The sequence below is a fragment of the Saccopteryx leptura genome, chromosome 5 (genome assembly GCF_036850995.1).
Source record: "Saccopteryx leptura isolate mSacLep1 chromosome 5, mSacLep1_pri_phased_curated, whole genome shotgun sequence".
NCBI lineage: Eukaryota > Metazoa > Chordata > Mammalia > Chiroptera > Emballonuridae > Saccopteryx > Saccopteryx leptura.
Window position 1 is genome coordinate 118,129,310 of NC_089507.1, and position 23,086 is coordinate 118,152,395.

At 44.8% G+C, this 23,086-nt stretch overlaps 1 protein-coding gene across 1 annotated transcript in view; it reads left to right on the forward strand.

Annotated features, from left to right (window-relative positions):
- Positions 1–23,086, forward strand: part of SVIL (supervillin) — a 193,996-nt gene that overhangs the window by 129,115 nt on the left and 41,795 nt on the right. The window contains exons 15-18 of the mRNA XM_066386805.1: positions 1,478–1,721; positions 2,158–2,728; positions 3,510–3,735; positions 11,724–11,859. Of these exons, the coding sequence (XP_066242902.1) occupies positions 1,478–1,721; positions 2,158–2,728; positions 3,510–3,735; positions 11,724–11,859 (1,177 nt within the window). The remainder of the gene's footprint in view (positions 1–1,477; positions 1,722–2,157; positions 2,729–3,509; positions 3,736–11,723; positions 11,860–23,086) is intronic.

Here is a 23,086-nt window from a genome sequence, read left to right on the forward strand (position 1 = left end):
AAAGCTGGCACCTGTGAGAGAAAGTGCTAGAGATAAGGAGTGAAAGGTTCTTTCTAACTAACCCATATGCACCCGTTTGCATTCCTACCAACAGTGCACCACAGTTTCCTTTTTTGCACACTGGTAGAACCACTGTGGAAAGCAGTATGGAATTATCTCTAAAACTTAAAAATGGAACTGTGTTATGACCCAGCAATTCTCCTGAGAATATATCCAAAGAAACCTAAAACACTAATTTGAAAGACTATGTGCACTACATGTTCACTGCAGCGTTATTTAAAATAGTCAAGATCTTAGAGCAGCCTAAGTGTCCATCAGTGGATGAGTAGATAAAAAAGCTGTGGCACGTTTATACACTGAAATACTATGCAGCCATAAAAAAAGAAAGAAATCTTACCCTTTGTGACAGCATGGATGGACCTGGAGATTATTATGCTAAGTGAAATAAGCCAGAGAAAGACAAGTGCCATATGATTTCACTCATAAATGGAATCTAATAAAATAAACTAACAAGCAAAATAAAGACAGACTCATAGATACAGAGAACAGCCTGACAGCTGTCAGACAGGAGGGGTCTGGGGGCTGGGTGAAAAAGTGAAAGGATTAAGCAAAGAAAAAATAAAACTCATAGACACAAAGTTAAAAAAAAATTAAACCATTTGTGTTTAGCAAGTGAAAATCAAAACCCAGTGTTGTGAATAACGTTGTTGAAAGCATGATTATCCTATTTCAGGTGTCGGGAACCTATGGCTCGTGAGCCAGATGTGGCTCTTTTGATGCCTGCATCTGGCTCGCAGACAAATCTTTAATAAAAATAATAATAACGTTAAAAATATAAAACATTCTCATGTATACAATCCATTCATTTCCTACTGCTCATGTTCATGGTTGCGGGTGGCTGGAGCCAATCACAGCTGTCCTCCGGGACAACACCAAATTTTTATTGGATAATGCGTAACGTATACGGGTCGTTTTATGGCTCTCACAGAATTACATTTTAAAATATGTGGCGTTCATGGCTCTCTCAGCCAAAAAGGTTCCTGACCCCTGTCCTATTTGCTAATTATATAAAATGAAAAGACCTTCTGAACTACATTTTTAGGTAATGTCTAAATATGCCATAAGTGATGCCTGAAGACTCTTTTTCGCTTAATAATTGATGCTAACTATAACTTTTCTCTCTAAAATAAACTATGTCCAAGCTGACTTTAATTTCTTTTTTAAATAGGAAATTCAGGCTTTTACAGAGCTTTAAAAAACTTGCTCTTTGTGAAATTGATAAGGCTAGTGTACCTAAGTGCCTCTGCTTGTCACTGTGTCCTTTAAGAGCTAAACAATTGCTTGCACCTGTTCTAACTGTATGTGGGCAAAAAATAGAGCCTTTTCAAAACTGACATTCAGGAAGAAAAGTAACATACAAAGTTAGTGGTGGGCTTGTGTTTGTTTTTATCTGTTACTAACTTTCCCTGCCTTTCAGATTACAGGCGTCTGCTCACCAAAAGGCGTTAGCCAGAGACCAGGCAAATGAGGGCAAAGATTCTGCTGAACAAGGTGAACCTGATTCCTCCACACTAAGCCTGGCAGAGAAGTTGGCCTTGTTTAACAAATTGTCCCAGCCAGTCTCAAAAGCTATTTCTACCCGAAACAGAATAGACACGAGACAGAGGAGAATGAATGCTCGCTATCAGACTCAGCCGGTCACCCTCGGAGAGGTGGAACAGGTGGGTGCGCATGCCGCTGTCGCACTGCAGTCTTCCAGTGTGTGCTTAGAGATGGGGCGCTGGGATCGCTCAGGCTAGTGGCCTAATGAAGGCAATCAATGTGTTACTGTGCTGCCTGTGGATGACTCAGTAATGGCTTCACTCCTAAGTCACCACACCAAGTATGTGTCTCTTTTCTTGCTGGCATAATCTGCTTGCTGAAATCACCTGGATGGAAAGCATCTGTCATGGAGAGAAAAATAGGACACACGGTGTGCTGTTCACCCTGACGATCTGACTAATGAGACACTGGATAACCTTGTCTAGGATTGGTTTCCCACAAGACAGCAGTGAAATTGCACCAAATGTATATTTTAGTCTAGGTCAACCCATACACTGGGACTGACAGAGCCAGTATTTTTAATCAACTCTCTCCTTTGTTACTGTGTCCTCCCAGGTGCAGAGTGGAAAGCTCATTCCCTTCTCACCCACTGTTAACACGTCCACGTCCACCATGGCATCTACAGTCTCTCCAATGTACGCAGGGGGACTTCGGACAAAGCCGTCTGTGAATGACAGCACCAGTGAGAGGGACTATAAGTTTCCTTCTTTGGTGGAAAATCCAGACTCCACAGTTAGAAGCATTCTGAAGTCTGCAGCCTGGCAGCCTTCAGTAGAGGACAGCGGGAGCAAAGGCATGTCAAGAGAGTTTGCAGAGACAGAAGTCAAGAGAGCCTTGACAGGTAGAGATGGTGGTGTTAAAAAGTACGGGTCCGTGGAGGAAGCAGAGCCATCCTACCCCATCCTCAGCCGAGTCCAAGAAGGAGACAGACATAAAGAACCTAAATATACCGTTCCAAGAAGAGGGAGCCTGGAGCCAGCTCAGGCTCCTGTCACCCACCTTGGTGATGAGGAGTTTGCCACTGCTAAAAGCGTGGCCCAGGGGAGCAGACACTTGAAGGACAGGCAGCCCTTTGAAGAGAAGGTGGATGTGGAGAATGTCACTAAGAGGAAGTTTTCGCTGAGAGGTGAGTTGCTGCTGCTCCTCAAGTCTTAGAAACCAGCTGGGTTTTTAGTTTATGTATGGTTGTTGGTAGAAATTATGAAGGCAGTTTATAACCAGCACTAGTTAACAGTTTACTGTGAACCCTACTCTGCCCCAGATTTCTCTTCCTCTTTAATTTGACTTTCAAGTGGATTATCAACTTTTCAGCAGTAAAAAAAGAAAGAAAGAAAGAAAGAAAAAGAAAAGAAAACCTGAAGCTCTTCCTTCTTGATAAGGGTGTTTGATGACTGGTCACATTAAAGCCTTGTAAACTGCCAGCTCTGCTGGCCCCTTTTGGAGCCAGTGACCCCGAATGCCCCAGGCAAAGGAAGCAGGTCTGAATTTCCAGGCTCTCCTGCAGACCAGCAAGCCACACTGCACGGGATTTACTCTTTCTGCATTTATGGCAAATGATAGTGTATCAGTTACCATGGTGGTTTCGGCTTAGAAGTGTGGCACATTTTGAAAGTATTGTTTGGAGGAGCAGAAATGTTAGTCAGTGTACCATGAAAGCAAACTTCCTGTCTCTTGCACACAGGAAGAGACCAATTGTCGCCAAATGACTTGCTATGTGGAGTCGCCCATTAGGGAGCCTGGTTTTCTCACAGAATGTAGCCTGCCACAGATTTGCATAAATCCCAGTGGATTGGGTAACCAGCCCTGTGCCCACACGATGAACTCCAAGTGCAGGACTGTGGTGGGGTGAGTAGCTGGAGGAATACTTGCTGCAGCGCTAGTGCTGACGCCGCTCCCTTTCTTCCCAGCAGCAGAGCTCAGGGAGCCTACTTCGGAGCAGACCGGCACAACTGCTGGGAGGACTGTGGCTCCGGCTGCAGCCCCAGGGCCCTGGAAGCAGCAGGAGCCCTCAGAACAACCACAGGAAAAGCCTTATAAGAATCCAGCTGCGATGTTTGCTGTTGGAGACATCAGAGTACCCACAGAGGAGTGCATCCTGGACTCACCCAGCAAAACCATGTCAATTAAAGAAAGGTAATCAGATTTAATGACGGCAAAGTAATTCTGTTGGGGAGGAATTGCAACTTGCTTTTAAGAAAAGATCGGAGTGATGGGAGAAGAGATGAAATCCCAAGTCCGGCAACGTAAGAAGAGGTGTTGTTATCCTAGAAGTCTTGGGGAAGTCAAGATATTTGAGAGTGGCCTGACCTGTGGTGGCGCAGTGGATAAAGTGTCAACCTGGAAATGCTGAGGTTGCCGGTTCAAAACTCTGGGCTTGCCTGGTCAAGGCACATATGGGAGTTGATGCTTTCTGCTCCTCCCCCCTTCTCCCTCTCTCTCTTTCTCTCACTCTCTCTCTCTTTCCCCCCTCTCTATAATGAATAAATAAAATCTTTATTAAAAAAAAAAGATATTTGAGAGTGAAGGGCAGTCGCTCCTGCCTGGCTGGAGAAGGCTGGCGGAGGGCTGGTTCCAGACTCACAAGGAAACCACAGCAACAGACATTTGCCGGCTTCTTTTGTTTGCAGTTTCATTTTCTTTTTTTATAGTAAATTCTTTGACTTTCCAGTGATGGGAAGAGAGAGCTTATCTCTTCATTTCAACTCTGCATGGCATCAAATCAAATGCCCTTACTATTGGTGACTGTTTCTTTATGCAAAACATGAGAAGGGCATGTCTGCATACAGAGGATGAAGATAAGTTCATTTTTAGAATATAAATCTTGAGGATGGAAATGTAAAATTTTGTTTATTTTACAGAAAGTAAATTAGAGGACTTTTCTGAATTACCCTCAGAAATTTTGTATCCGGTAATAGCTGAGAAAGGTTCCATTTGAGTACCAACATCATAGCATCACTGCATGCAAAAGAATGGTAGGGGGACTGAGAAGAGATATTTGAATGGGACAGATACAAATAACAAGAGCTAAATACTTAAGGCTGTATTTTCCTTGTCAACATTCAGCCACCTTGACTTAAGCAGTGAAAGAGACCACGCTGGTAGGAGCACTGCATGCAGAGGTCTCATCCGTCTCCCGGGATGATGGGCAGAGCTGTTTCCACTGCCGGCTCCTTCTGGTTCTGTCCACCTGGACTCTTCCTGAGCACCTCCCGCCACTCTGCGGTTTGCTTGCTCCCTCAGCCTCTGGCTCCTCTTCCTTTTCTGGTTACACTTTTGTAGTTTGTTGGACCTATCCAACCACAATGAAAATTCTTCATCCTGGTTTTCAAACCAAGCTTTTGAACAATAGTCTTAAAATGTACTGCTGACAAAAATTAGGGGATATTTCAAAATGAATATGAAAGGATAAAATATCCCCTAATTTTTGTGAGCAGTATTAACTAGATGGAACATTTTTCAATTCATGAATTGTTAAAGTTTGTTACGTCTTATTTACTTTCTTCTTTATCACTTAAAATTCACACTAAATTAGACCCACTAGACTGAGGGGGTCTGTTAAAGGTAAATCTGGTGAGAGGACTGGTGTCCTGTGCATGGGAAACGGGTCAGTCCCAGACTGAACGCTCCTCTGAGGAACCAACTCACAGAAGTCGGATCCCTGAGATCCAACTACTGATAACCGGTCAGGTGAGAAGAGAGAGACTTCATAAGGGAATTAATGATAAATGTCACTAATACACAGTTCTGGTGTTTTATAGATCAGAAAATATTTCTGGGGTAAAATTCCAGTGGGAAAATACTAAGATGCCCCTTCTCAAAGATTCTTAAAGGTGATTTCCCTGTCTTCGGTATCATCTATCTGTTGGTACTTAGAACTTCCAATGAAGTTTTGTGTCTAGCCACAGTGCAATAATTATTGATTTATTAGCTGTGTTTAGTAAATTGTAGAGTCTCTGTATTTTTCTGGAAGCAGTTTTAATCCTACTGTAAAGTTTTCATTCTGGAAAACATGAGCTGTTATAAAGGTGCAGCTTCTTACCCCGGCTCTGTGGATGGCTGAGGAGTTTGAGGACAGCTGTAAGATTTCCTTCTGGATACTGCTTGCAAGTGTTCGAAGTCAGCTGTGCGCACCTTCTGGCTAGTGGGAGACAGAACCTCTCCATCTCCAAGAGTGACCCCACACTGTTCAGAGCCACGATAATGAGGAACGCTTGTTAAAGAGTCAGGTCTTCAGTTTCACTGTTAAAATATACAGACATACTTTAGATTTGATGTGGGTTGGGTTCCCAACCACTTCAGTCAGGCAAGGATTGCAGTGAAGAAGCACATAATAATCTTTTCACTGGTGGAGGATCTTGCCTTCAATTTGTAAAAAAACAAAACAAACAAACAAAAAAAACCCAATTCAACATCTGTGAGGTTCAGTACAATAAAACAAGGCGGGCCTGTATGTTGGAGAAAGAAAAAGGATGGGGGCATTTCATTAGCAGCTATGTTTATAACAAATTATGCTAATACAAAGTATATCACCAGAGACTCTTTTTCCTGGTTTGATGGCATTTTTATTTGTATTCTGCTGAAATAACAAAACTGTATATATCCTTACAATCCATTTGTGGTAGCTTTTCCCTAAATTGGGCTTCTAATCCCTCCCTTCTGTTAAAATGAGACAATGAAGCCTGACCTATTTAAAATAGGACGGCTCTTTGCATATTTATTTGAGCTTTACTTTCCTTTTTTGCAAATAGAACTTTTCAACCTTGTCCTAACTTCCTCGGACTGCCTCATCTTGCCAGAAGAAGGGGTTCCGTTTCAGTGGCTGCCAGGGTCACCTGGGGAGCAGAACTAACAGTGGTCTCTGGGCTCCAACTCCCCTCAGTCCATCCTCTTCTGGACCATGTTTGATGCTCAAGGACAAACATACAAAAGTTTTTTTCTTCTTTTTTCATCTTTTCTGACACCTGGAATGTCAAGTTTGAATCCTAACCAGCATAAAACTTAAAAATGATCTGCTTTTCTCCCACTGGATTGATAAAACCACTGTTTCATAACTGTCCGAATGACTGGAGTATAAACTGTCCTGTTTGGGAACATCTTTGAAAAGCATTGCATGTCAAATAACTTCGATGTTATATAGGAATAAAACCTTTGCTACCTCTTTAAAAGTGTATTAATCTTTTAGAATTGTGAAATCTTATTTTCACAATAACTGACACAACTGCATCCAAGCTTTTATATTTGGGAAGCAGATTATTAAAAAAAAAGGCCAAGGAGCCACCCCTTCCCTTTGGGGAATTGGTGGAATGTGAGGACTTAGGTACAGTATGTTGCAGAGCTCACCCCAGGACTCCTGCCAGCCTGCAGAAGTCTGATGTTCGGGGGCTGAGGTCCCCCTGCATTGGCTGCAGGCCCCTCCATCCCCACTCTGCCCTCCACTCAGGAGAGGCTGTAGTCCTGCTTCCCCAACCAACTGCCTGTTCCTTCCTAACTTGTAGCAGGGAGAGTTCAACCGCTAGAGGGCCCCAGATCTGTGTAAGAACTAGGAATAAAGGTATCACTTCCCTTTGACCATTCTTTTCTGATCACTGATTTGTCCTCATTTAAGAGATAGGTTACTTCACTTTTCCAGCCTGCAAACCAGCTAAGGCCATTATAAATACAAATTCGTGCTGTCAGCCCTATCTGAAATCTCTGTGGTGCCAGTGATTCTCTGAGACTCAGGGACATTTGTAAAGAGGGAGGAAGAAACATGGACAATTAGGGGCATGTCCCATATTTGACCCTGCTCTGACTGGCATGAGCCTGAAGAACTTGTTCTGGTCGGCCGGGCTGTCAGATCAGTGCCCCTGAAACAGCCACTCAAGCCTGTATTCTTTGCTAGAGGAGTGTGGGCTGTGGCAAGAGAGGTGAACTTCTCCCCAGGCAGCCTGGCGAGCACATGGCCCGGGGCTAATAGGCTTATGCAGTGCCACTCACCAGGGTCTCAGCCTAGGGCTCAGCAGATGCTCGGGCTCTCAACATCACAGCCCTGCAAATAGCACTTGGACTTGGCAGACGTTGAAAGTGCTGACAGTTGTTTGAATTGCGCAGGCAGTAATTTACGTCGTGTGTCAGAGCAGACGTTGAGCTCCTCGGGCCTCTCCAGTGCATGGTGGTCTGTGGTGAGTCAGGAAGGTCGTGAGATTGTAGGAGGCAGGAACGCATTTGGAAAGGTCTTTTGCCCTCCTCTGATCATTGAACACCAAATAGGAAATCTAAAGGGACAGGAATAATACATTAAAGTTTCAGTGTGTGTTATTTTTAAGTTATCCATCATTTGCATTCCATAGGTTAGGGCTGGGTCAAAGTACCATGTGCGCTCAATTGAACCACAGTTTCTTCCATATAATTTTGGTCTCTCTGTAGTCTTTGGAAGGCCTGGATGAGGGCCCTGCCAGCACATCCAGAAGCAAGATTCCAGTTCTTGGAATGGAGGAATCTTTGAAGGCCAACTTGGATGGGTTGGGAGGACATTATAATAAAGCCAGAATACAACACCGCTTCCTGAAACCTTAGCAGAAATGGATCTGGTCCGCTCGGCACTAATGCTGTGAGACAGGCGTAGACTGGAGGCAGGGCATGCCTGGGTTGGAACCACATCCCCTGTCCCACCGGCACCCTTTGCCTGTGTGTGCCTTGTTTCTTGTCTGTCGGATTGGAAATAACAATATTGAGTTTCTTACAGGTTGTTGTGTAGATCAGCAAAGTATAAGGTAAACTATACAGTAATGAAGATTCCATGATTTTTTTTAAGTCAGTTTTTCATGCCTCACATCAGCCACCAAGGAACCCAAATGATGATTGAGATGATGTTGTCATTGCACCAAATATTTGGGAAGCTTCTTTTTGGTAAATTCCTCAGAAACTATAGCATATTATTTTTAATAAACACAATTCACAAGGATAAATCTTTTTTTTTTTCTTTTGTATTTTTCTGAAGCTGGAAACGGGGAGAGACAGTCAGACAGACTCCCGCATGCGCCCAACCGGGATCCACCCGGCACGCCCACCAGGGGGCGACGCTCTGCCCACCAGGGGGCGATGCTCCGCCCCTCTGGGGCGTCGCTCTGTTGAGACCAGAGCCACTCTAGCACCTGGGGCAGAGGCCAAGGAGCCATCCCCAGCGCCCGGGCCATCTTTGCTCCAATGGAGCCTCGCTGCGGGAGGGGAAGAGAGAGACAGAGAGAAAGGAGAGGGGGAGGGGTGGAGAAGCAGATGGGCGCTTCTCCTGTGTGCCCTGGCTGGGAATCGAACCCGGGACTTCTGCACGCCAGGCTGACGCTCTACCACCGAGCCAACCGGCCAGGGCCGGATAAATCTTTAATGTATTTTTTTTATTCTCCCGAATCATTTGGAATCCAATATGATTGGATTAAAAGGGTAGGTGGCCAAGATGAGTTATTGCTGGTCTGCATCAAAGGTGAGGAGACAGAGTTGGTTCTACGATCAGTTTGCATGAAACGTGTCAGGGTGACGCCTGTCTGTCTCCACAGGGCGATGAGTTAGAGGCACCTCTTCATTTGAGTGTAAAAGGACTGGCTTACTGACTTTTTGAAAGTCTCATTTCTAGATACTTTGAAACCTCTAAAAGCTCTACTGCAAATACTAGTTATATCTTTTAATGATTTAGTTTTGTTAGATTCTTTTTTCTTATTGGAAAAAGCTGACTCATTGAGAATAATTGAAGAAAAGATAAACCTTAGTCATATATAAACTGAACTTCAGACAAAAACGCTGAAAGGAATTCACAATTTGTTTTCAAGCACATGAACTAGCCCTTGTCACATGCAGTGTCCTGTCCAACATCACTGATGATAGAATGTAAGGCCAAATGGGTCCTCGAGCCAAACGGGGCCTCTCTCAGCAAGATTCTGACTCCAACATCCAATGCATGTGTTTTCCCCCTATAACCAGGCCATTCTGACACCAGTTGTGTGCCCCTCAGTTCAGCTCAATTCTGACACTTTCTACCCGGAGTTAGCATCAGACCCCACAGGACAAGGGCTCAGTCCTGCAAAACTGTTTCCTACCCCAGTCCACATGCCAGTCACAAGTTCAGGTGTTGTTACCTGTACTTCTTACCTACTGGCTATATAAATCAGAGGTTCCCACAACCCTCACTTTGGGTTGAGTTAATTTACTAGTGAAGCTCACAGAACTCAAAGAAGCGCTTTGCTTACTAGATCAGAGGTTTATCATAAAAATGGATAGCTCAGGAACAGCCAAAGGGAAAAGATGTTCGGGCAAGGTATGTGGGAGGGGCATAGAGCTTCCCACGTCCTCTCCAAACCCACCACTCTCCCCAGATCTCCATGTTCCACCAACTTGAGAGCTCTCTGAACCTCGTCCTTTTCGGTTTTTATGAAGGCTTTATTGCATATGACTTTTAAGTTCAGTTACACATTGCCAATGATTTAATCAGTCTTTAGCCATTCTTCCCTCTCCTGGAGGTCCTGGGCTGAACATTTCAACCTTCTAATCCCATGGTTGATTTTCCTGGCACCGGCCTCCATTCGTAGGTGTGTCCTGAAAGTCACATTAATAGAATAGAAGACACTTTATGGCTCTCATCACTTAGGAAATTCCGGGAGCTTTAGGAGTTCTCTGCCAGAAAGAGCGACAAAGACCAAATATGTATTTCTTATTATAAATCACACTATCACAGATAGACAAGGTGGCATTGTGCTAGGTTTATAGGATGGTCATTGGAGGTCTTATCTGCTGTCTCATAACAAAAAGGGAGAGATTAGGGTGGGGGTTGGTCCAGAATCTGAAGCCCCTGTCCACTTCAGGGGGCTCTTTTCTTTGTGACTTCCCATTACTTGACTGAATGAACAGACGTGTAAGGTGTGATCGTGTGTGAATTTAGTCTTGTTTAAGTACTGCAAAATGTTTCTCATTTGCGTAACAAAACTTTCATCATGAAGCATGATATATCTCACCCCATTTCCAATTCAAATATTTTAATAAAATCAGGAAACTTAATCAAAAATTCTTTGAGACCATCCAGCTCGGTTTCCAGAGTGACCAATAAGGAAAGAAGACCAAGCTACTTGACCATGGTTACCGGCCTGGCTGGAGCTGATGTGCTGCTTACAACACACCCTGTGTGTGGACATGTGTTGGGGGTATTTAAAGGACATGGCCCAGCAGGCTGGACGGACAGGGCGAGGGGTCTAATCATTCTTTTCCCCTAATCTTTGAAGTGTTTCAGCATCAAGCTCATACGAGTTTACTGATCACCACTTTCTTGCCTGTTATCTTTCCCACGTTTATCCAACTTAGACGCCTAAGACTTCTTCATTCGGTCTGACAGAGTTAGCTGAAACGGCCTCACTCTCACCAGAGTAACCCTTCCCAGGTGATGCCACCCAGGCAGGTTTGTGTCGAGTCACACTGTGGTTGAACAAAAGTAGGTTAAGTAATAATCTCAGCTAATTAGATTCTTTTTCTGTGTATAGCTTGTCTCTGAGGGAAGTTGAAGTAATAATTTTTAAAGTGGGTTTGAAGAGAAGTTTCTATAATAAGAAGATAGATTGGAAAGACACGTTTATCTGGAGGGGAGAAAAAAACAGGGCTTAGAATTCAGGAACAGAAACAATCTTAAATGTCATCTTTTACCTGTCATTAAAAGATAGGATATTAAGAAATTGTCAGTGTCTTATAGCTTTAAGTTTTTAAACCTATTTCTGCCTGAGTTTCTTCAAATAAGTTACCATCTAGCATTAGTCATTACATGTTATTTCATCAAGGGACCAGAAGGGGTCACTAGCAGGCTCTTTTTTTTTTTCCTTTCTGGGGAACCCAAGGAAAAATCACAGCTATTCCTTTGGCGGAATGATGATGCTGTTTTTATCCGGGAAATCAGATTTCAGCTTTGTTTTTCAATCAGCGTTAAACTTTCTGGGACCATCTTACAAAAGGGACTCCTAAAATATGTTTTCCAGACATACTTCAGAATAGACGAAATGCAGAAAGATTAAAATTAGGTAACTGTGGTCATCTCCTCCCTGACCCACGTCGCAGTTCTATTATGAGTGAGCATGTGGCATTGACTGTCCGGTTGGTATGTGTCCCCTTAGGCTGGCTCTGCTGAAGAAGAGCGGCGAGGAGGACTGGAAACACAGGCTGAGCAGGAAGCAGGAGTACGGCAGGGCGTCCGTCACCACCACCAGCAGCCTGCACGTGCAGGACACAGAGCAGTCTCTCAAGAAGAAGGTAACGTCCTCCCGGTAGAAAGAGTATTTGCACTGACTCCACACTGCGCTGCAGCAGTTGGGCACGCATGACACTAACGGCCGTCCTGGGCGCCAGTGCCCCCTGCCCTTCACGCCTGTCTCACTGATCTGGAGGTGAAGTCCTGAGTTGTCACTGAGCTGGCAGCAGTGCCACCTGAGATGTCACTGAGCTGGCAGCAGTGCCACCTGCGTAGTGTACCCGCAGACGGGTTCCTGAGGTGTCACTGAGCTGGCAGCAGTGCCACCTGCGTAGTGTACCCGCAGACGGGTTCCTGAGGTGTCACTGAGCTGGCAGCAGTGCCACCTGCGTAGTGTACCCGCAAACAGGTTCCTGAGGTGTCACTGAGCTGGCAGCAGTGCCACCTGCGTAGTGTACCCGCAAACGGGTTCCTGAGATGTCACTGAGCTGGTAGCAGTGCCACCTGCGTAGTGTACCCACAAACGGGTTCCTGAGTTGTCACTGAGCTGGTAGCAGTGCCACCTGTGTAGTGTACCCGCAAACAGGTTCCTGAGTTGTCACTGAGCTGGTAGCAGTGCCACCTGCGTAGTGTACCCGCAAACAGGTTCCTGAGATGTCACTGAGCTGGCAGTGGTGCCACCTGCGTAGTGTACCCGCAAATAGGTTTCTGAGTTTTGAAGTGTGTACTTTTACTTTGTTTTAAAACCTTCTTAAGGGAAGTCTGACTCTATAATATTACAAAAGCCTTTACAACAAAAAATTTTAATTGGCTGCCAATACTTTATTATGCTACATATAAAGTATGGGCTTACATGTCCTACAATGAGGTTTAAAACCCAAGTATGCAAAATAAGGACATATTTCTGTGGTCAGCGAGACCTTATTTCACAGCTATAAGCATATTCCACAATGAGCAGGTACGCCTCTTATTGAGAATATTCAGGAAACTATGTTGCCAGTTTAAATAAAGTTAAGTCCCATGTTGCTATCATTCCTGGCAAGGATTTCATATGCAAAAGTATTGATGAGTTGTTAAATTAATGATTGAATGATGACCAGCTTTTGATCAGGTAGTGCACGGTTTCAAAAGGGATAGTGACATTGCTGCTGCTTGGCCTGGCAATTGCTAATGCACTTACTGCCCAGAGGCAAGGAGACACTGGTGACAGACACAGCCACAGGGCAGCTTCTAGCACCACAAATCTTCCAACAGAAAAGAAAAAACACTTTCTACCCCATGATCACCTGGGCCCCTTCTAGTTCTAAAAACTTGAGCATCTGTAAAAGAGAGAAATGGTGACCATGGCCTTTTTGCACTAAGAAACTTACACAGAAAGGAAGTGAGCATGTGCAACCATGAGGCGGGAGTTTGGCCACTAGAGTATGTAGTATTTCTGTGTCGTTTATGTTATGTTGCAACAGCAACTTGAATTCTCATTGAAACATGCACGATATTAAAGATGATGCCTGAAGACATTTAGTTCTCGGTCACTGGTAAATTTCTCAAATAGAATTATGTATGGGTTTTGGATTTGCATAGATGTGAAATTTGGATTTTAAGAACGAGGTCCTGAAGTAACAGAACGTTAGGGCCTTCAACGAGGTCCTATTGCCCATAAGCTTTATTTAAAGGGGTCTTGAAAGCTCAAAAATATCTTTAACACTTAACGTCTTATTGGTCATTTTGGAAGATTACAAAGAAGCCTTAGACGCTGGTGGTCCCATATCCAGGTGAAAATGAAAATAGAGCCACCAAACACAAAAGCCAAATAGACTCCTCAGAAAGAGCAGAAGGAGATATGTGCTGTGCCCACTGAGAAAACAGGGGTCACTTGAGGCTCTGAATCCCGGAGGCTGTGAGGAGAGAATGTGATCTGAACTGCCTAACGCTGGGCCAAGGGGTTCAGAAGTCCAGCAACGGGAGAAGGCGACTGCAGGGGACCCCCGTGTGGAGACCCCCAGCAGCCTGCTGCTGTGCACGGACTCCCTGGCTGATGGAGCTGCAGATCCCGCAGCATCGGTGACCCAGTTCACTTTCGCCTGAGACAATCAGCTCTTTGAAGTTATATAAGCAATAAGCTGGTCTATTTTAGGCTTGTGTAGCAGACGTTGGGAATCTCAAGTTCTCCTGGGGTCAAGTGGTTTTCACATGGCCCCAATAAGCCCTTGGCTTGATTTCTTCCCAAAGGCCAGCAGTATATTTCTGTCACACCTCTGGTGTGTTCGGATGTGAGGCCTTTTAAGACACAGTCCTCATACAGCTGCGGAGTGCTTGAGGACTGCCACAGCTTGCAGGGTGTCTGAATGCCGCCCGGGAGCGCCAGGACGGTCATGAGGTGTGGTGCACGCGGGCGGGGTCTTGCCGCATGGGCTGGTCTAGCCTTCCCGATGGAGAGCTGCTCGGGGAGCAAGCGCCAGGACCTTCGACCTTGTCTGCCCCAGTGAAGGGGGCTGGCGGGACACTCAGATCATCGCTTCCTGCACAATTGCCGAGTTCACCAAACAGCACATGTCTGTGGTCCCCGTGTGTTTTGTGGTTTCTCTCCTCAAGCTTTTGTTTGCTGTGAGCGTAGTCCCGTGAGCCGCAGCCTTAGGAACGTGGGGGGAGCAGGAGGTAGGGACAGTAAGTCACTTCCACTGCTTCTGTGTACACTCTTGCTGCCCAATAAAAATATCGTGTGAGCCGCATAAGCAATGTGAGGTTGTCTAGTCACCACATTAGACAATGTAAGCATTGCCTTAGAAATCCTGCAACTGTTTTGTTTCTATCAAAGGGTTTGTCCCCAAAACATAAACAAACGTGTGAGGCAGTAACCAGCATCTTTGTTTTGGGTCTTATGTGGTAAGAAAAGATTCTTTTGGCCAAATTAATAGATTTGGTGAACTAAGGCAGAGTTGGCCTTTCCCTACGGAAAGGTCAGTCCTGTGTCAGAGAATTTGGAACTTCACGGCAGCCGCTTGCTCTCCACATCTGTGCCCTACAATCAGGAGGGATGAGCTGGAGCTCACGAGAGCTACGCATCTGCTGAGCTGATGCTGCCGTTTGCTGTGACAAATAGTCCGGCTTCCTTCTCTCTCCTCCTCTCCCCCTTGCCACCTGTCTTTTCTGCTCTTTTCTTCCTCCTGTTCCTGGCTTAGTCGCGGGCAGTGCTAACCTGATTTGGACATCTTTGTTTGTAGCACATACACTTAGTTCTGAAGACCATGGGCCATCAGGCTGGGATATTTGGCCTGGTCCATGTCGTGTCTCTGTGCACTTGGGCACGGTCTGGGGACAGTTCCCTGCAGAGTAACCCGTCCCATCAAAAGAGCGAATGACATGAAACAAAGTGGAGTTTTAAAGAAGTGATTTGGCAGCAGTCTCTTTGTTAAAACTACATTACAGTTACTTATTTTCACCAATGATTCCTTTAAATTGCAACCCCGTTGCTGGCTTATTTATCATGAAGGCATGGGTAGTGAACCCCATGCCCTCTTGTTAAGATAGTCACCGAGGAGCTCAGACTTTTCCAGGAAATAAAAACTTTGCATAGAGTTTGCCATTACAATCCTGTGCCTACTCCTGAGTCACAAATTAGAATTTAATATTTGCTGGACTTCAGTAGGATCGGTCAGTGGATCAAGCAAAGATCTGTGCTATCCCTGGAACAAATCCTTGAAAATTCGAGGAAGGGACACTTGCCACATGTGTACTCTCCTTGCCTGCTGTCACTGAATTCCTGATCAAGTTCAGGAGAAAGAAGGCAATTTATTTATTTATTTATTTATTTATTTATTTATTTATTTATTTATTTATTTATTTTGAATGAAGGCAATTTAAAGAGCAAGGGGAAGAGAGAGTTCCTGATTAAAGATTAGCATTCTGCTGACGGCGTGTGTCACTTACCTGGTGTCACTGCCACCTGACTGTGATGTGCATGCTTCTCACTGGACCCAGGCACAAAATTCTAGAAAATTACTGTGACCCTTAACTGGACCCTGACCTTCCAACACTCTGCAATGTTACCTATTTGTTTTAACCTGTAGGAAGAAGGAGGACTTACAGATGATAGTACCATTTCTAATCTGCTTTGGGTAAGCCTGACTCTAACACATGTCTCTAGATTATGGCCAATCGTGCCCACCATGGGTAATTCTCACAGAGAGGCTTTCCTTTTTGCCCTCCCTGTTTGGTTTCTTATCCCAAGGCAAGATATTGTCACCTTTATCCAGAGTGGAGAGCTATCCTCTGTCCTTAATTTTTTTGAATTGTGTAATGAAAAAACTTTAAAAGTTTATTTATTTATTTATTTTTGTATTTTTCTGAAGCTGGAAATGGGGAGAGACAGTCAGACAGACTCCCGCATGTGCCCGACCGGGATCCACCTGGCACGCCCACCAGGGGGGACGCTCTGCCCACCAGGGGGGACGCTCTGCCCACCAGGGGGCCATGCTCTGCCCCTCCGGGTCGTCGCTCTTTTGCGACCAGAGCCACTCTAGCGCCTGGGGCAGAGGCCAAGGAGCCATCCCCAGAGCCCGGGCCATCTTTGCTCCAATGGAGCCTCGGCTGCGGGAGGGGAAGAGAGAGACAGAGAGGAAGGAGAGGGGGAGGGGTGGAGAAGCAGATGGGCGCTTCTCTTGTGTGCCCTGGCCGGGAATCGAACCTGGGACTTCTGCACGCCAGGCCGATGCTCTACCGCTGAGCCAACCGGCCAGGGCCAAAAAACTTTAAAAGTTTAAAGAAGATGTTTTATGGTAAGTATTAAAACTGTCAATGAGCATAATGATTCCCCTTTTCATAACTGAGTATCTTCTATGTATAAATAACCATGATCTTGACATTAATTAACTTAATTACTACCCAAAGCTGACTCAGAGATACTTAACTGTGCTCATGTGGGTTTATATCAGCATTCTAAAAAAAAAGTTGAACAGATGGAAAGGATTCTTATGAAAATATACCTGAAATTGCAATGAGAAATTAACATTCATTGGAGAATTTACTGTTGTCTCTCCCCCTCCCCAGCTGGCTCTTACAAACTCTCCTCTCACCTCTAACCCTCTTGCTTTGCTCTCTATAGGAACCTGTGTATGCTTCTACTTATTCTCCTGCTCTACCTGCTGCCCATAAACACCTGTCTTTTGTATCTATTAATCAGGTGAGGAAAAGCCTACCCGTTTAAGCCTCATTGCAATTTCTGAGTCATAAGGCAGCACTTGTTTCATTTGCGGAAGTCACTCCTTCTGTGTGTGTGTGTGTGTGTGTGTGTGTGTGTGTGTGTGTGTGTGTGTGTGTGTGGTCAGTTCACGTATTTAGAGTCATTCACATACATCACATCCCTGGCTCAGACTTTCAGGTAGATCTGATGACATTAATTCGCCTCATACTCACAAAACTGGTTTAAGAAGAGTTTCCCCTTTTAATCTCCAAGCTTTATATCCTGAATTCAGTCAGAAGCCCAAGGAATACACCAGAGGATTCCTCACCCCGGCTCAGCAAGGATGCCACCATGCTCAGCTTAGTAAACAAGGAGGGTGTGATGGAGGCAGTGTGGGGCATGGAGGGGACAGAGAGGGGGCCAGAGGGACATCAGCTGGCTACAGTGGTTCTATTGAAATGAGAAACCAGAGCCTCCTGCCCCCTACCCTCCCTCCACTCCAGAGGGGAGACCTGGTCTGGGCTGAAGGATTCTGGTAGTGCGTAATACATGATAACCTTTAAAGCTGAAAATATTCTTGATTGTTTCTTATTCCCCTTGGAATGTCCCTGATGTCAGAAGAGCTCTGATAAGTGCTCCCCACGTTCTCCTCTCCCTGGGGGACCTGGCCCCATCACTTTCCTCTTGGGGCCTCTGTCTCCCCACCAGGACCAGTACTTTATTTGTTCTAAGGTGACCTCTACTAAAAAGTTCATGGCTATGCTGTCCCTTAGGGACTGGTAGTGACAAAGCAGGTGTCTGAGTGTGAGGCGCAGAGTTGCAGATGTGAAATTGACAAAGGGCTGCTGGATGTAGCATCAGGGGTCCTGCTGTCTGTAGCTCCCTCTCCCAGGTAGAGGCTCCCTCCTCTTCTCCTGCAGGGAGACTTTTCCCCGTGCTGTCCTTGGTCCTTCCCTCTGAAGGCAGGGAGGTGGGTCTGCACGCCCAGCCTTACACGGCCAGTCAGGGTTCACCCAGAAAAGAGGCTGAGATGTGGAGCCAGCCTGCTCTTCCATTACTAGGTGGGTCATGACTTGTTTCTTCTAAATAATCCAACTTGAAGTGAAAAGACATATCATGGAACTCTTAAACATAATATATATATTATTATATACATATATACTTTTTTTAGCAAGAGAGACAGAGACAGAGAGAGAAACAGACAGGGACAGACAGGAAGGAGAGAGATGAAAAGCATCAATTCTTTGTTGCAGCATCTTAGTTGTTCATTGATTGCTTTCTCTTATGTGCCTTGACTGGGGCGCTCCAGCAGAGAGAGTGACCCCTTGCTCAGGCCAGCGAACTTGGGCTTCAAGCCAGCAACTTTGAGCTCAAGCCAGCTGCCATGGGGTCATGTCTATGATCCCACACTCAAGCCAGCGAACCCGTGCTCAAGCTGGATGAGCCCGCGCTCAAGCTGGCGACCTTCGGGTTTCGAACCTGAGTCCTCTGTGTTCCAGTTTGATGCTTTATCCATTGAGCCACCGGCGGTCAGGCTATACTTTTTTTAATAGACTAGTTTTTTAAGAGAAGTTTTAGTTTCCCACCAAAATTGAGTGGCAAGTACAGAGATTCATCACACATGCACACGCACACACACAGCCTTTCCCATGATCAGCGTCCTCCATCAGAGGGGTACATTTGTTACAATTGATGAACCTACATCAACACATCATCATTCCCTGAAGTCCATAGTTTATATTGGGGTTCATTATTGGCTGTTGTACATCGTTTGGGTTTGGACAAATGTGTGATGGCTTGCATCTATCATTACGTTATCTACAGAATAGTTGTATTGCCTTAAACATCCTCTGTGTTCCGCCCACTCATCCTTGTCTCCTCACTCATCCTTGACAACCACTGATCTGTTCAGTGTCTCCATAGTTTTGCTTTTCCTGAATATTGCATAGTTGGAACCATAGAGTATACAGCCTATTCAGATTGGCCTCTCTCAGTCATATGTAGTTAAGGTGCCTCCATGTCTTTTCATGGTTTGATAGCTCATTTCTTTTTCTTTTTTAAAAAATTTTATTTATTGGCTTCAGAGAGGAAAGAAGAGAGAGAGAGAGAAACATCAATTTGTTGTTCTACTTATTTATGCATTGATTGGTTGATTCTTATATATATGTGCCCTGACCGGGGACTGAACCCACAACCTTGGCATATTAGAACAATGCTCTAACCAACTGAGCTACCTGGCCAGTGGCAAAGCTTATTTCTTTTTTAGTGCTGAATAATATTCCTTGTCTGGATGTAACAGAATGTGTTTATCCATTTACCTAACAAAGGGCAACTTGGTTGCTTCCTAGTTTTGCCATTTTGAAAAAAGGTTCAATAAATATTCGTATACAGTTTTTTTGTGTGTGTAGCTGTAAGTTTTTCAATTCCTTTGGGTATTAATGAGCACATTGACTGGACCATATGATAAGAGTATGTTTAATTTTGTAAGAAACTGCCAAAAACTATTTTGCATTCCTACCAGCAATAAATGAGAGTTTCTGTTGCTCCTCGTCCTCACCGGCATTTGGTGGTAGCAGGTTTTGGATTATTGCTGTGATAGATGTGTGGCAGTGTCTTCTTGTTGTTTTAACTTGCATTTGCCTGATGATGTATGGTGTGGAGCATCTTTTCACATGCTTATTTACCATCTGTATATCTTCTTGGGTGAGATCTCTTCAGATCATTTTACTATTTTTTAATTGGCTGGTTGTTTTCTTATTGTTGAGTTATAGGAGATCTTTGTACATTTTGGATAACAGTTCTTTATCAGATGTGTCTTTTGCAAGTATTTTCCCCCAGTCTGTAGTTTGTCTTAGTCTTTTGATATGTCTGTCTTTGACAGAGCAGAAATTCAGTTTATTACTTACTCTTTTCATCATGACTATAGTGTTGTTCAAAGTCATTGCAGAGCCCAAGGTCACTTAGACTTTCTTCGATGTTGTTTTCTACAAATTTTGTAGTTTTGTGTTTTTGCATTTAGGTTTATGATTTTGAGTTAATTTTTGATAGGTGTAAGTCTATATCTAGACTTCTTTTTTTTCAATATGGATGTCCAATTCAGTTTTTCCATTTGTTGAAAAGACTCTTTCTCCATTGTATTGCTTTTGCTCCTTTGTCAAATATTAGTTGAGTAGATTTGTGTGGGTCTATTTCTGGCCTCTCTATTCTGTTCCATTGATCTATTTTCTATTTTTGTTTTTTTTCCCCACTTATACCCACACTCTACTAAAAGTACCATGACTGACTATACTATCACTTTATAGTGAGTCTCAGCATCAGCTGGTGTCAGCCTCTGACTGCTATTCTCTGTCAGAGCTGTGCTGGCTACTCCATCTTTTGCTTCGCCACCTAAATTTTAGAATGAGTTCATCAGTAGTCACAAAATGACTTGCTGGGAATTTGATTGGCATTGCACCAAATCTATAGATCAAGTTAGAAAGAACTGACACCTTAACAATACTGCTACATTATCCTATTCATAAACATGGAATAACTTTTTATACTTTTTTTTTTTGAGAGAGAGAGAGAGACAGAGAGAGTGAGAGACAGGAAGGGTGAGAGAGGTTAAGAAGTATCCATTTGTAGTTGCTTTCACTTTAGTTGTACATTGAGCTTCTTGTTCATGCCTTGACCCGGACCAAGCCAGTGTCCCCTTGCTCATGCCAGCAACTTTTGGGCTCAAGCTGGCAAGCTTTAAGATTGTGTGGACAATTCTCCTATTCAAGCCAGTGACCACATGCTGATGACCCTGTGTTCAGAGACAGCAACGTTGAGGCTTCATACTGGAGATCTCAGCATTTTGAGTCAATGCTTTATCCACTGCACCACCATGAGTAAGGTTCTTTCCATATTTGTTTTTATTGTGACAGAGTCAGAGAGAGGGACAGATAGGGACAGACAGACAGGAAGGGAGAGAAATGAGAAGCATCAATTCTTCATTGCAGTTCCTTAGTTGTTCAGTGATTGTGTTCTCATATGTGCCTTGACCGGGGGGCTACAGCAGAGCGAGTGACCCCTTGCTCAAACCAGCAACGTTGGGCTCAAGCCAGCAACATTGGGCTTCAAGCCAGTGACCTTTGGGCTGAAGCCAGAGACCATGGAGTCATGTCTATGATCCCACAGTTAAGCCAGCGACCCCCGCTCTCAAGCAGATGAGCCCACGCTCAAGCAGGTGACCTCAGGGTTTTGAACCTAGGTCCTCTGTGTCCTGGTCCAATGCTCTATTCACTGTGCCATCGCCTGGTCAGGCTCTTTCCATAATTTTAAGTATTTTTTTTTAAAAAATGCATTTAGCCTGACCTGTGGTGGCGCAGTGGATAAAGCGTCAACCTGGAAATGCTGAGGTCACCGGTTCGAAACCCTGGGCTTGCCTGGTCAAGGCACATATGGGAGTTGATGCTTCCAGCTCCTCCCCACCTTCTCTCTCTGTCTCTCTCTTCTCTGTCTCTCTCCCTTTCTCTCTCCTCTCTAAAATGAATTAAAAAAAAATTTTTAATGCATTTAGCAAAGGCAATCTATGTCTTATTACTTCAAAGTTAAAATGTCTTCAAAATACCGATTTTTACTTCTTGAGTTCTTCCCAGGTAAATATTTTATATACCAGTTATGTGATACTAGCTTCTCAGAGTTCCCAGAGGTCAGGAGACTCCTTTCCTCTGCAGTACTGGTGTCAAAATTCAGTAATGCCAAGGCATCAAGAAGAAAACAGAGGACTTAAACAGAACACAGGCTAGGGCTAAATGGACCATTTGTCTCTTTTTCAAGCTTCCACACAATTTCTTCCTCACATACCCTAGGGCTGTGCCAGAATAAGATTTTCCTCATTTGCCCTCCTTTCATCTTAGGAGTTGGTAGATGGTGACAAGACCCAAATATGGTCACATTGAGGTCTACTCAGAGCTGAGATCTTTTTCATGTTTTACTGAGGCTACTTGAGGCTATGTGCACTGAGGATGGACAGAAATCACTTAAGGCAGGGGCAAAGCTATATTTCTTTACCAGTGCACGGAATTCTTTCTTTTTTTTTTTTTTTTGTATTTTTCTGAAGCTGGAAACGGGGAGAGACAGCCAGACAGACTCCCGCATGCACCCGACTGGGATCCACCCAGCACGCCCACCAGGGGCGATGCTCTGCCCACCAGGGGGCGATGCTCTGCCCCTCCGGGGCGTCACTCTGCTGTGACCAGAGCCACTCTAGCGCCTGGGGCAGAGGCCAAGGAGCCATCCCCAGCGCCCAGGCCATCTTTGCTCCAATGGAGCCTTGGCTGCGGGAGGGGAAGAGAGAGACAGAGAGGAAGGGGGGGGGGGTGGAGAAGCAAATGGGCGCTTCTCCTGTGTGCCCTGGCCAGGAATCAAACCCGGGTCCCCCACATGCCAGGCCGATGCTCTACCGCTGAGCCAACCTGCCAGGGCCGGGAATTCTAAATGGTGATAGCATCTTTGAAAACTGAGAAATACCAATTTGTCACTTATTTCTGTTACCTAACCTGTGCTTTGATCATTTCTTTCTATAATTTAGTTTAACTCAATGTGACTAAGATAAAAATTTAAAAGCCACGTCACAGTATTTTTCACCCATAAAGATCTCCAGTTGTGGAAGAATTTTACCCTCAAATCTGCACTAATCCAAAGACGACAGGTTGGTTCTACTCTCCTTTGTCTCAGCTCCTTGGGTCAGAAACATTTAGTAAGATTTGCAGTAGTTTCTTAGCACAGTTGACCTTTGAACAACACAATGTTAGATGCACTCCCCCCCCCCCCCGCACAGTTGAGAATCTGCATATAACTTTTTTTTGGTGACAAGAGACAGAGAGAGGGACAGATAGGGACAGACAGACAGGAAGGGAGAGAGATGAGAAGCATCAATTCTTCGTTGTGGCACCTTAGTTGTTCATTGATTGCTTTCTCATATGTGCCTTGATAGGAGGTGGGGGGGGCTACAGCAGACCGAGTGACCCCTTGCTCAAGCCAGCGACCTTGGGCTCAAGCTGCTGAGCCTTGCTCAAACCAGATGAGCTCGAGCTCAAGCTGGAGACCTCGGGGTTTCGAACCTGGGTTCTCTGCATCCCAAT